The sequence below is a fragment of the Eptatretus burgeri genome, chromosome 14 (assembly GCF_056783735.1).
Source record: "Eptatretus burgeri isolate ZD-2024b chromosome 14, Ebu_testis_v1, whole genome shotgun sequence".
In the NCBI taxonomy this organism is placed as follows: Eukaryota; Metazoa; Chordata; class Myxini; order Myxiniformes; family Myxinidae; genus Eptatretus; species Eptatretus burgeri.
The window spans coordinates 28,032,335-28,045,171 of NC_140974.1; the positions used below are offsets into that span (position 1 = coordinate 28,032,335).

General features: G+C 44.5%; 1 protein-coding gene and 1 long non-coding RNA gene across 2 annotated transcripts in view; one reads left to right on the top strand and one right to left on the bottom strand.

Annotated features, from left to right (window-relative positions):
* Window positions 1-3,362: 3,362 nt before the first annotated feature.
* On the bottom strand, window positions 3,363-5,308 carry LOC147012862 (uncharacterized). The gene is made up of 2 exons (XR_015051093.1): window positions 5,256-5,308; window positions 3,363-5,149 (listed from the first exon to the last, which is right to left on the bottom strand). It is a non-coding gene; the product is annotated as an uncharacterized LOC147012862 (long non-coding RNA).
* A 385-nt stretch (window positions 5,309-5,693) lies between these two features.
* The window catches only part of LOC147012863 (mediator of RNA polymerase II transcription subunit 12-like protein), a 97,076-nt gene continuing 89,932 nt past the window's right edge, over window positions 5,694-12,837 (top strand). The window contains 7 exon segments of the mRNA XM_085854187.1: window positions 5,694-5,812; window positions 5,960-6,070; window positions 6,234-6,425; window positions 6,540-6,699; window positions 7,221-7,399; window positions 8,153-8,263; window positions 9,948-10,247. Of these exon segments, the coding sequence (XP_085710313.1) occupies window positions 5,714-5,812; window positions 5,960-6,070; window positions 6,234-6,425; window positions 6,540-6,699; window positions 7,221-7,399; window positions 8,153-8,263; window positions 9,948-10,247 (1,152 nt within the window). The 5' untranslated portion in view covers window positions 5,694-5,713.

Genomic DNA, 12,837 nt, shown 5'->3' on the forward strand with positions numbered 1-12,837 from the left:
TCGAGGCTGGTATGAGAGCAAACACACAACGCACAGCAAGGGGGGTATGAGACAAGAGGGGCAAGAGTGGGAAGGACAAAACGGTCGGGAACAGAGACATTAGGAGATCTGTGGAAGGGAGAGGGATGGGACGGGGAACATGGGGGTATACAAGACGGACATTGCAGGGACTTTCAGGAAGGAAAGCAGAGAATTTGAAGGAGGTGGGTTTGGGGTGGATTAATGGGGGTAGAAAAGATCGAGGATTTGGATGGGGGACGAAAAGACGTGGTGGTGAACCACCTCTTGGAGCTTGTCTTGCTTTCAATACTCTATAGATTCAGCTCGATTCACATTATCTTTGTTATTGTGCATAAGCAATTTGTGAGAAGCAAGCTTGACTTGTGAGCTTAGTGATGGCTTTAACACTTCAGGCAGTTGACTAAGGATCTCAAAGTCTTGAGTTCAAGCCACCGACCATGTCAAAATAACACCAAGCAGGTTAACTTACTTTATCAGCAACTATCGGGGATGCCTCTTCACAGTGGTTGTACTACTCAATGCAAATAGGGTGCCAAATTATCCACACTCCTTCCACCAGGATTCGTCATGGCAGCATGGCCTCAGTCAGAGTGCCGATTGGTCCCAAAGGACCGGCCCACTCCCTCTTATCTCTGTGTCTCTCTCTTGTGGTGCTGGCTTCATGAAGGCGGGGGGGGGGGGGTACACCATCTTGGATGTCGGTGATCTACGCCATGCCTGGGAGATCGACCGGCCATCTCCTTACTGCGAGATGTTCAAGAGAACTGTGAACAACACAACTCAGTTTGTCATCCTTCTGAGTCAGCCAAATTAATTGCTGGGAGCAAGCCAGTTGAGGATCCTGTGTCAGAGTGGTGCTTTGTTCAGGATTGTGTCCCCTAACCAATGAAACTGCTTATGCTAATGCACAGCGAGAGGAGGAAACGACTTCCTGTTCGTCAGGCTAAGCACATTATACATTACAGCTGAGAACCCAATCCCCTTCTTTCTCCATTATCCAAGACTTCCACAATGATTGCTCCTTTCTGTCCTCATCCTGATGATGAGAGAACTCTAGCATTGTTCTCATCTGCATAAATTATCATTCTCCCTGCTTGGAAAAACCTTTTGAACTATGGTACTTTATATACCTGGTGTTGGCTCAATGGTTAGGGTGGTGGCTTGGAATCCTCTGATCCTGAGTTCAAACCCCACTCTACTGTTGAATTCATACCGGGTGGGGTTGACTCTGCCTGTCATCCTTCCGAGGTCGGCAAAATGAGTGCCAGCATGCTGGTATACTGTGTCGGAGTGGCGACCCGTCCAGGATTGTGTCCAATAGCCAAGGAGACTGCTTAGGCAGCACCAACGCTCTGCATGGAGTATGGTCCCGATGGATGGATATGGTACTTTATAGACACCTTCACCATTTACCAAACAGTTCCTCACTCAGAATTAGCTACAACTATATTTGACACAGACATTCTGCCTTGCTCACTTTCTATGTGGGGTCTTTGATTATTGTGAATTCCAAGGAGAGATCTCTGTCTGCTGAAGCCTCAAAATTATAATCTTGTCACATCTGGAATCTTCAACATAGGTGAACCTCACATTTTAACTCTCACTCCAGAAACAGCTCCCAACAAATATCAACTTCTTGCCACCCACTTGCCAAAGTGCATTCTTTCGAGGTCCTTGGTGTCACTATTTGACAAGGCCTGTCTTGAGCAGGAAGTATATCCAAGTTGGAAATAAGTAATTCCATCATTGGCTGTGGTGCCAAATTGTTTTGTCATCACTCAGTTCCTCCCATTATACAAGATGACTAACTAATTGCCATGATGGAGTATTACTCCACACTGAGGGTCCCACCTCGCACTGATTGTGACAGTGTAGTCCAAAGCCTGGGTGCCATCAGCATCTTGGGACAAAAGGCTGAGGTCATGGTTTGTGGCAACTACCACGCAAACTTTGATAAGAAAATGATAGCTTGAACTCTAGCCCTTAAGAGCTGTTAATTCTTTGGAGATATCTCACTTGATCCTGTAGTTGCCACCACACATCGCTCTTTTGCCCCAAAGCGTTGGAGATTGGTGTATGGTCAAACAATCCACGCAAAGTCCCAAAGGGTTTTCTCATCTTATAACACATCTGTCTACGCAACAGACTTTCTGTTTCTGTCCAGTTTCATTCCTCCCTCTCGTCCAACAAGAAGGTAACTGAATCCTGTAACCAACCCTGTCTCCCCTCTTGCAAGCTGTGCCTGTTCACTACCTGTTCACTACCTGTCCACATAGCCACTCCAAGTCATTCTGCAGCCATTAAAATAAAAAAATCGCTGCACCAAGCCTGTTGGGACGGTATGGTAAAATTTGTGCTTGACTTATGAGGTCATGTCAACACGACTGAAACGTCATCACGTTTATGTCACACGTGTCATGATCACACGTACACCTCACACCCTTGTTATAAACATGTATCATGCAAATGGCCATCACTTCCACAAGCTGGCATATTCCCTGCTTTTGAATGACGTGCTTTAGGGTGTGTGCATATCCAAAGACTCTTTGCTAACTCTGAGTACATTGGCACACTGCTCTTTCTCATAACATCCTATAATTACAGTCAAATGGCACAATGCTTTGGGTTGCTTCATGACGTCTCTCCTTAGAGTGCATCAGAGATTGCAATACTCCACTGTCGGCAAAGTGGTTTCCAAGATAGACAACTGTGGGCAGAAACATTTTAATAAAATGAGGAAAGAAATTGCTCCAAGTTGGCATCAAGCGATACTTCAAACTACAAAACAGAATTTGACGTAAATGCGTTGATGGCTACGCCTCCACCCACATTGGATGTCAACCCAATATTAGGTTTCATTCCCATTCAAGGTCATATGAAAAAGAGAGAGAGGGAGAGGGAGAGGGGGGGAGGGAGGGGGAGAGGGGAGAGAGGGACAGAGGGAGAGGGGGAGGCGGTCATATGCTTCTAACAAAAATGTTTTAAAAGTGCACATGACCTTTGAGCCCAAAATTGAATCAGTTCATCCTTGTATTGCAATCTATACTTGTGTCAAGTTTGGTTGAAATTCCTTCAGTGGTTCATAAGTTGTTGTGGTAACAAAAATTTTCAATTAAAGGGCACAAGACTTTTGATCTTTGACCCCAAAATAAAGTTAGTTCATCTTGGTGTCGTAATGCATCGTTGTACCAAGTTTGGTCAAAATCCCAAAATCAGTAGTTCATATGTTATCACGGAATCTAACGTCTCCCACACGGACGGACGCACACACGCACGGACAACCCAAAAACATGTGCCTTTGTATTTGGAAGCGGGAAAACAACTTTCCATTTGGAACAGGGTTCTCGACAATGAAAGTTTTTATTTAACAAGGAAAATGTCAACTTTTTGAAAATAATGACCGGTGTGATGTCCCTTACAGAAATATCTCAACACATTCCCACGGTGTTCGAGCCACGACATGGGATTGGCAAGAGGTAGTTCATAAGGACAACATCGTGGTACCATATTGGAAAGGTGAGATATTTCATTCTGAAGGTACAATGCCCTGCAATACTGAAATGAACATCCCTGATCCATATGTAGCCAGATATACTGTTACGAATCTGGAACCCATCGCACACAACAGCCAGTCCTTATAGATCAGTTATATCGGTAAGTATGTGTTTCTAGTTAGGGTCCTGTCCCTTGTTTAATGGGTAATTAAGTGTATGTGCGCTGCGAAGTTGTTTTATAGTCAGGTCTTTAAATCCTTAGATCCGACAAACCAACCACCCTGCCATTCCCATTCACAACTCCTCCACTGAACTAGTGCTTTACCAGGCTCCCCGTGCTGTTCAGTTGGAGTTTTCACAGCGTGTCAACACCCCTGATCCCTGTCCAATCAGGAGCGAACAGCGCGTCAACACACCTGATCCCTGTCCAACCAAGTACGCACAGAGCGTCCGACACCGAGGCTCTGCCCCACTCAGGGAGTGGATAAAAAGACCAGGCTCCCTTTGGAGTGTTCGGGTTGGCGTCGGAGCCTGGTTGTGTGTCGGAGCCTGAGGAGAATCACTTGTCTCGCCGCCTCCTCGCTTGTTTTTGCCGTCCGGATCGTGCTGGCATCTTCCACTCCACTCCTGGTGCCTTCGTCCTTGATGCCACGTGAAAGCTGCGGGTTGAAGTCCCGCCACTGAGCCAGATCGTCGAAGACCGCACGAGGCGGACAGGTCCAAGCACAGGCTCTGGCTTCCAGCTCACCTTTCCTCGAGCTGAAAGCCTTCAATAAACACCCGACGGGGTCCGTTTCTTTTGGGTGTGTCTGTGTGTGGGCCCGTCTGATAAGTAGAATTGTTAAGTGCTCTTTGCTCACTGTATATTGTCTGCCTGATATTCGGATAACTATGCCCTTACGTGATTCCCGCCCCGATTATTATTGTAATAAATTTCCCTATTTTTGAATGTCCCAGCTCGTTCTCTGTCATTTCTTTCATTGGCTGAGCACGGTGTGTGTTGAGAAATAGCGAGGCAGTAAATTGTTCATTTGGACTGACAGGCCTCGGTAACCTCCGCTCGGGTCACACACGGTAAAGGCTCGTCCCGCTCGAGGTCTGTCAAGGGTGTGAATTCCCCGGTAGCTTTGTCGCATGGGTAATTAGATATATTGAAGTTTGGCAATTAACCCTACCCCACACGGTCAAATAATTATTGGCGATTCATGGTCCTGTAAGGGACCCGTGCCTTTCGGACTTATCCGAGGGCCACGACCTAAATTCCGGTGTGTTCGGTGGAGCCGACTCTACTGCTCCCCCTCGCGGTCGTGCTCGCCACCGATACCCGGCCACACAACAATACTCGATGATGTTCATGTGACGACTTTGTGGTTTCCAGAGAAAAAGTGCAGCTCCTCAATATCTTCCAGGTGGAGGTGCTGATGGACGAACGGCAATGTGGAAACATCCCCCTGGGGGTAAATCTTTTTCACACTGAAAAATGCCGATCTGGTATGCAAGAAAACCTCTTAACTGATGAAGGGGTCACATCCGAAACGTCATATTCTCCTTGCTTCCCACGGCGGTTAGCACACCTGGATCCGAGAGGACTTTCAGAGCCATCCCATAATGCCATGTTGGTTGTATTCACTTCCCTGGCAACGATAACGATCAGAATGCTCAACAACCCAGCTCGTTTATCTTGTTATTCGAACTTACTGTTATAATTATCATATTTGGCCTCGTGCGGCCTTGTTTTACCTTCTCCTGCTCGTTTCGCTTGCCAACCAATATGGCGCCCGCGCACTGCATCATGGGTACTGAATCCCCCTCCTCAATTCCAGTCGGATTAAGGTTGATGGGTTTCCATCGTCTCAGTGTGGAAATGCTGCATAATTTAAAAATGTTGCAGTAATGAAATATTTGACGGAGGATCTTCATTTTTTTTTTTTGGGGGAAACTTCTCATTCATCTTAAAAAGATTCATATTTACGAGCGGTGTATGGATTTTTAAATTGTGCAGTTTTACTGAGCCGGTATATATAAAAAATTTTTTTAACACAATGCACTACAAAATAAATATAAACATATACGCGGCACCGTGTTATATATAATAGTTTACATCGAGTAATACAATCGTAACTGCGATCACATAAATAATTATACGATAGTACTTCCGTGTTTACTTGCCCACGCGGTGCATTGTGGGCCGCGCAAACATGGCGGCGCTGGCGCTGTTCAGCTACGAGAATCGGCCCCTGAAGCGGCCGCGTCTCGGCCCCCCGGACGTGTACCCTCAAGAGCCCAAACAGAAAGAGGTGAGCGTACCGGTTTGTACGTGTTGTCGCATTGCTTTCGTTAACTGGCGATCTCATGTTAACCCTCAAAAGGCGATCCGTGCGATCGATATCTTGTTCCAACGAGCCTGCACTGTTTCCCATGACGACCCCTGCCTGAAACACCAGGACGAGCTGAACGCCGTGAACGTAAAGCAGGGTTTTAATAATCAGCCAGCCTTCTCTGGAGATGAGCATGGCAGTGGAAGGAGTTTCCTCAGCCACATCGTGCCTTCCAAGGTGGGTGAACCGTTGAAAGTTTCACGAAAACATCTCGACTTGTGTTTAGTGTGAGGCCTTGATCACGAGGTCAGGCCTTCCGTGGATTTGTGAGGTTCTTTCGACACGTTTTTTTTCACTTTCACGGCTTGTGCCCGGCTTTTCTCTTTAATCGCCATGGCAGATTGGAGCCTACTTCACCGACATCATGACCGAGAAGTTCAAATTGAACACGTTCCAAGACACGGGCAAGAAGAAGCCGCAGGTGAACACCAAAGACAACTACTGGCTTGTGACTGCTCGTTCACACCCGGCCATTCACAATTGGTTCACCGACCTGGCGAGCAACAAACCGCTTACAGGACTTGCCAAAAAGGTGTGCTCATCAACTCCCACGTGGGTCTGTACTTCTTGTCCGTGGGTTCACCCTCCAGCACGATTTGTTGTCGCTCCGATTCTTTGCGTCATTGCCGCCTCGTTTTAACTGCAGGTACCCATATTGAGCAAGAAAGAGGAGGTGTTTGGCTACCTGGCGCGGTACGCCGTTCCGCCGATGCGTGGCGCCTGGCTCATCAAGATGACCTGTGCTTATTATGCGGCAGTTTCTGAAGCCAAGATCAAGAAACGACAGGTTATCGATCCATGCCTAGGTGATTGTTTTTGTTCTTCATCTTGTATTACTCAAGCTGAAGGATGTTTGTCTTTTGGGGAAACAGTTGCTCATTCCTTCTATATTTATGTTTTGTTGTGTTTTGGAAAATTAACACACACAAAAAAAAAATATCGGCTTGGTGTTGGCTTTAACGGTTCAGGTGCTTGGCTTAAGAGCCTGGGATGTTGAGTTCAAGCCCTTGTTCGGCCATTGAATTAACACCGGGTTGGGTTGACTCGGCCTGTCGTCCTTCCGAGGTCAACAAAACGAGTGCCGGCATGCTGGTTATTGTGACGTTGCATCAGTGGCACTGCTGTGCCCCATACTTGGTAACAGAGGTGATGCACTGTAGTCATAGCCAGTTAAAAGCAGGAATTCATGCCACCTTGATAAGTGGAAGTGAAAAGAAAACGAGAAAAAAAACTAAACAAAAACCATTATGGTGGTATAGCATCAATGACTGAAACATTTATTCTAGATTACAAAGCATGCATTGTAACCCCTTTTGTTTTGCTGTAGAGTGGACGCAGATTCTGACACGTTTCCTTCGGGAGCAGCTCTCAAGGATTGCTGAACACTACATACTAACTGCTGGCCAGACGGCTGGGAGTGGAAGTCCACCGCCACTTACGCTAGATGTAGAGCAGGCTATGAAACAATGGGAATATAACAAAAAGCTGGCATTCTACATGTTCCAGGTTAGAAGCAACCCTCCTTGTCTCCATCCTGCAAGTCCCATTCCCTTTACCTCTCACCCCTCTTCATTAGTTTTTATATCTGCAGTGTATATATATATATATATATATATATATATATATATATATATATATATATATATATATATATATATATATATATATATATATGAAAATTAAGCACTTGGACCAGGTATCGGACCCACGACCTGTGATTAACCATGCCAGTACTCTGTCAACTGAGCTATCTGAGCAACACCCAGTGGATGCTCGATTCTCCCACATATTGCAAGTCTCCACCACTGTAGGGGGACACACCCATGCCTTTCTTACCTACCCAAGAGAGGGTCTTCTCACTGTAGGGGTACAAATCCATTCCAACCAAACACCACAGAGGGCATGAGAACTATACTCAGGTTGGCAGGCCAATGTCGAGGGCATGGATGTGGAAAGAGAGTGGCAATATGTGGGAGAATTGAGTGTCCCCTGGGTGTTGCTTCAATAGCTCATTTAACAGAGCACTGCCATGGTTAGCCAGAGTTCCTGGGTTAGATACTCTCTGAGTTCTGCATTTTCTCACATCTCGAAAACTTGTTGATTTTCAATCTTGTCCACCTTTGTATGATATATATATATATATATATATATATATATATATATATATATATATATATATATATATATATATATATATATATATATATATATATATATATATATTACTGAATCGGTTATTGTGGCTCCTCCACTGGGCAGGAGGGTATGTTGGAGAGACATGAGTTCCTGTCCTGGGTGCTGGAGGTGTTGGAGAAAGTGAAACCAGGTGATGAGGACTTTCTGAAACTTTTATTACCAATGGTGCTACAGGTGAGTTGCTGCCTCTGTTTCCGATATCACTTCACTGTCAAAATGATGAGAGTGGATGATTTTTTTTATTTTTTGTAACTCCAATATACTTCATTTTGGTTTTGGGGCTCAGAGGCACTTTGAAAATGCAGCAGATAAGTTATTTCTTTGCTTTCCAACATTAAACTGTACAGCCTCTTGTGGGCCGAATGAATATAACTTGCACTAAACACAAAACTTGCCTTGTTCTTGTCCCTCACCTTGTATGATGAATGCATTCTTCCATCCCAAATCCTTGGTTGTCTTCTCCAAAACCCATATCCCCCTTTCTTTCTCTTCATGCTCCCAACGGGTCATTCCATGTCAAATCATCAAAGAATCTGCCGTCATCTCTCAGATTTTTGTAAAACTTTGGGAACCAATTGGGACCCATGAAAAACGGCAAGAACTCAAATATTTTTGCTAACTGCCTCTTCATTAGTGAGATACAGACGAACGAACTTTGGACTAATTAGCACGACATCGCGAATTCAAATGGCCATATCTCTAAAAGTATAACACCTGGAGAGCTGGTTTTGGTGTCATTTTAAAGGTATTTTCATGCCCTATGAATTTGTCTGGGCAACATTTTCCTACCTCCAACCACAAAAAAAGTTATCACAAAATATAAACTTCAATTGTGAATCCCCAAAAAATGTATCCTTCAAATTTCCTCAAATTCATCCCAGAGGTACCTTATGATGTCAAGAAGCTTCCACATAAGTTTTGTGATTGGCACTCCAACAGTTTCTGAGATATGAGCAATAATGTACATGTACGTATGGCATATAGGTTCGAAAATCAGCATTTGTAATATATTATACAATCATTCTAACCTAGCCATGACAGGGAACACAGCGAACGACCATCAATTGCTTTGAAGTATCATATACTTTCATTTTCAACTGGGCCTGAGGGGAAGAAACAAGTGCTGTTGTTGCTGCATTGAAGAGGAAATTGAAAGCCTAAGTCAGGTTAGTGAACACTGTGTACTTGAACTCACTTATTGATTGTATAATACATTACAAATGCTGATTTTCGAACCTATATGCCATATGTACATGTACATTATTGCTCATATCTCAGAAACTATTGGAGTGCCCATCACAAAATTTATGTGGAAGCTTCTTGACATCATAAGGTACCTCTGGGATGAATTTGAGGAAATTTGAAGGATTCATTTTTTGGGGATTCACGATTGAAGTTTATATTTTGTGATAACTTTTTTGTGGTTGGAGGTCGGAAAATGTTGCCCAGAGAAATTCATAGGGCATGAAAATACCTTTAAAATGACACCAAAACCAGCTCTATAGGTGTTATACTTTTAGAGATATGACCATTTGAATTTGCGACGTCGTGCTAAATAGTCCAAAGTTCGTTCGTCTGTATCTCACTAATTAAGAGGCTGTTGGCAAAAATATTTGAGTTCTTGCCGTTTTTCATGGGTCCCAATTGGTTCCCAAAGTTTTACAAAAATCTTAGATGACGGCAGATTCTTTGATGATTTGACATGGAATGACCCCAACCTCACTTTTCCACACTTTCTACAATTGCATTATATCCTTTTGTTCTGTGTTGTCATCACTTTGAACAATTTTATTCATGCCTTTGCTATGATATATCTTCCTAATCTCCAGTTACTGCCTCCCCTCTCCTTGTATGTCAGTTCTCGGAGGAGTTTGTCTCATCTGCGTACCTGGCTCGCCGTCTTGCCTTTTTTGCTGCCCGACGTCTCTCTTTGCTTCTCGGTGACTCACCGCATACCCCTGCCCACTCGCACTCACCGTTGCTGCCAAACACGTCGACATCTGGTGGACCTGCCGGACAGGGCATATCAGGCACCACAATGCCCTCACCACCCGCTAAAGACAGCGGTGCAACCACAATGGCTGTATCTCCTTTTGCTGATTTCTACATGTGTCCACAGCATCGGTCACTTGTATACGGCTTGAGCGCCGTCATTCAGGTATTTTCCCTCTATATAATTGCACCGTATCGAAGAGCAGGTTTGTGAATGTTTGTCACGCCCACCGGCTTGAGGGCACCTTTGGTTCAAATGACTAGTATTGGTTTTAAAACATTCATAATAAGAAAAAGAGCAATCTGAGATTGCAGAACCTCACCAGTAGTTTATTTTGTGTGGTGCTTGTGTAGTTTTGCTTGGTGTATTTAGTGTGGCGTTTGTGTACTGGTTGGTTACGTAATTAATATGAGACACAATTAGAACTGCCACATTATAACTGCTGGCAGTGATGACCAGGAACAAAGACATCTCACTTTGATGCAATCCTGCTTTGATTGGACACATGACCCTGACCCATGCTGTTTTTTTTAATTATTCAATTGAATTTTTTTGAGATTAAAATAAATTCAATTCAAATCAAATGGAAGACCAAATAGGAACAGTCTTGCATTGGAGTAATCAGAAGGAATCTGAACGAGCAAAAAGCAAACATGACATCATCAGGAAGAACCTGCAAAGGATTCAGATTTCAGTTGCTGCGACTCCACCCTCAAACTCATCCAGGAACAGCCAAGTGAGCCTTATTAAAAAACAAAAAAACCCCCAAAAAGAAAAATCAAAAATAACCCAGATCAAAAATAAAAATAATTCAGGCTCCAGACCCTGTGGCTGATCAAGTTGAAATTTGAAATATGTATTCCACATCACCATTAGATCATAATTGTGAAGTTTCATGTTGATTGATTGAGTGTTTCCAGAGAAAACATTATTTAATATTTTTCTTCAATCCAATATGGTTGCCAAACCATGTGACCAATGATGTCAAACGTGTGAACCTTTTGTCCCTCATGGATAGGCGGTCATACTTGTAAAATTTTGCCTCGATCTGTTCAGCCTCTAAAAAGATTTTTGAAGGTTAAAATTTTTTAAAACAATATGGCTGCTGAATCCCGTGACTGATCACGTCATCATTTTATTTTATTTTTTTATTTTCTTCTGTGGACCACTTTATGCTGAAATGACCCTCAAAATTTTCACACTGATCAGATGTAGAATTCTGCATATGCAATTATGACATAACGAAGGCACCTATGATGTCATAAAAAAATCACACTTATTCCCCATTAGTAGTACTTGCTATGTGCCAAGTTTCAATTTTTTCCTTGGTGCAGTTTCAGAGATACTGAGGTCCAAAGTTTTTTTTTTTTTTTTTTTTTTTCCATTTTTCCAACATGGCTGCCACACCACGTGACCTATGACATCGTCATCATTAAAACATTCCACATGAGTAGTCGCACCGATGGTGAAAATTTCGTCTCAATCCGATAAGGGGTTGCAGAGAAAAACATTGAAGTTATGTGCGGACTAACAAACAAACAAACGGATCCAAATGCAATACCCTCTCTCTCCTTTGGTGAGTGTAATAATATTGTTGCGGGCCGGGGGTCGGGTGAAAAGACCACTAGGTGGGGGAAGCTTTGTGGATTCCCACCAGACTCCCCGTAATTGTAGGCTGTCTCACACGGATAATTCCGTGACGCGGCGGTTCGCTTAACCGACCGTGGATGCCAATAACTGAACCGCGTGCCCTAGGGTCCTCCCGTCTTTGGGTTAATCGGATTACCTAATTAATCACGTGGTTTAATTACTGGGGAACTCGCCCTCAGTACGCCTTGTCCGAACCGGATCACTCTACCGGACCGGATCACTTTACCGGATCTGATGCAGCCAAGCGACACTGCCAAGGACGTACTGGCTAAAAGGAATGTATCGTTGGAATAAAGTCCCGACTAAGATAGCATTCGGACCATGCTGGATCGATGGAAGAAAAGACAAAAACGAGCAGGGAACATTCCTAATAATAATAATTTATTTACAAGCAGGTGAGGAAAGATATGTGGCACAGTGGATATTTATTGGGGTGTATTGTGCAGAGATAGAAAGAAGCATGTGGTGCGACAATAAACAGGCAACTTACAAAAGGGGACACAGAGCAGTCTTAACGTGAAAATAATAACAATAACGTCTTCTGTGGTCTTACTTAGGCAGACGGGCACCAGGACACGCACATACGCACACATACAGACACAAAAAACCCGATGAAGAGGGAGTTTAGAACCAGGAATTGGGCACCGTAAAGGAGGAGCTTGAGTCAAGAAGGGGCGGAGTCCAGAGTGCGAGGGTGGAGTAGGAGGCGGGTGGGGTCGACGTCGTGTGCGGAGATGAGGAGGAGGAGCAGGAGGCGGGTCGTGGCGGTGTCAACGAGGCGAGGTGAGATAGGCAGAGAAACTCAAAAAGCAAGAGACAGACGGAGGGACTTCTCGGACCTTTATCGGATTTGCAGCTCGGGGGAGGGGCCATCCTGATTCGTAACGTCATCATCTGAATCGGGCGCTCCGAATGGCCCCGACCCCTCACATGGTCCGCCAGCTTAGGCCGGAAACCACCTCACTTAGTTTCCGGCAAGGCCATCTCAAACAGCGGCAATATTGCGTTCTGACCCCACGAGATGATATGAATCGCCCACACCGAAATTGGCACGCGAATCGTCCTGCAAAACCCCCCCGGCGAGCGGTCGAGGATCCCGCTTGGG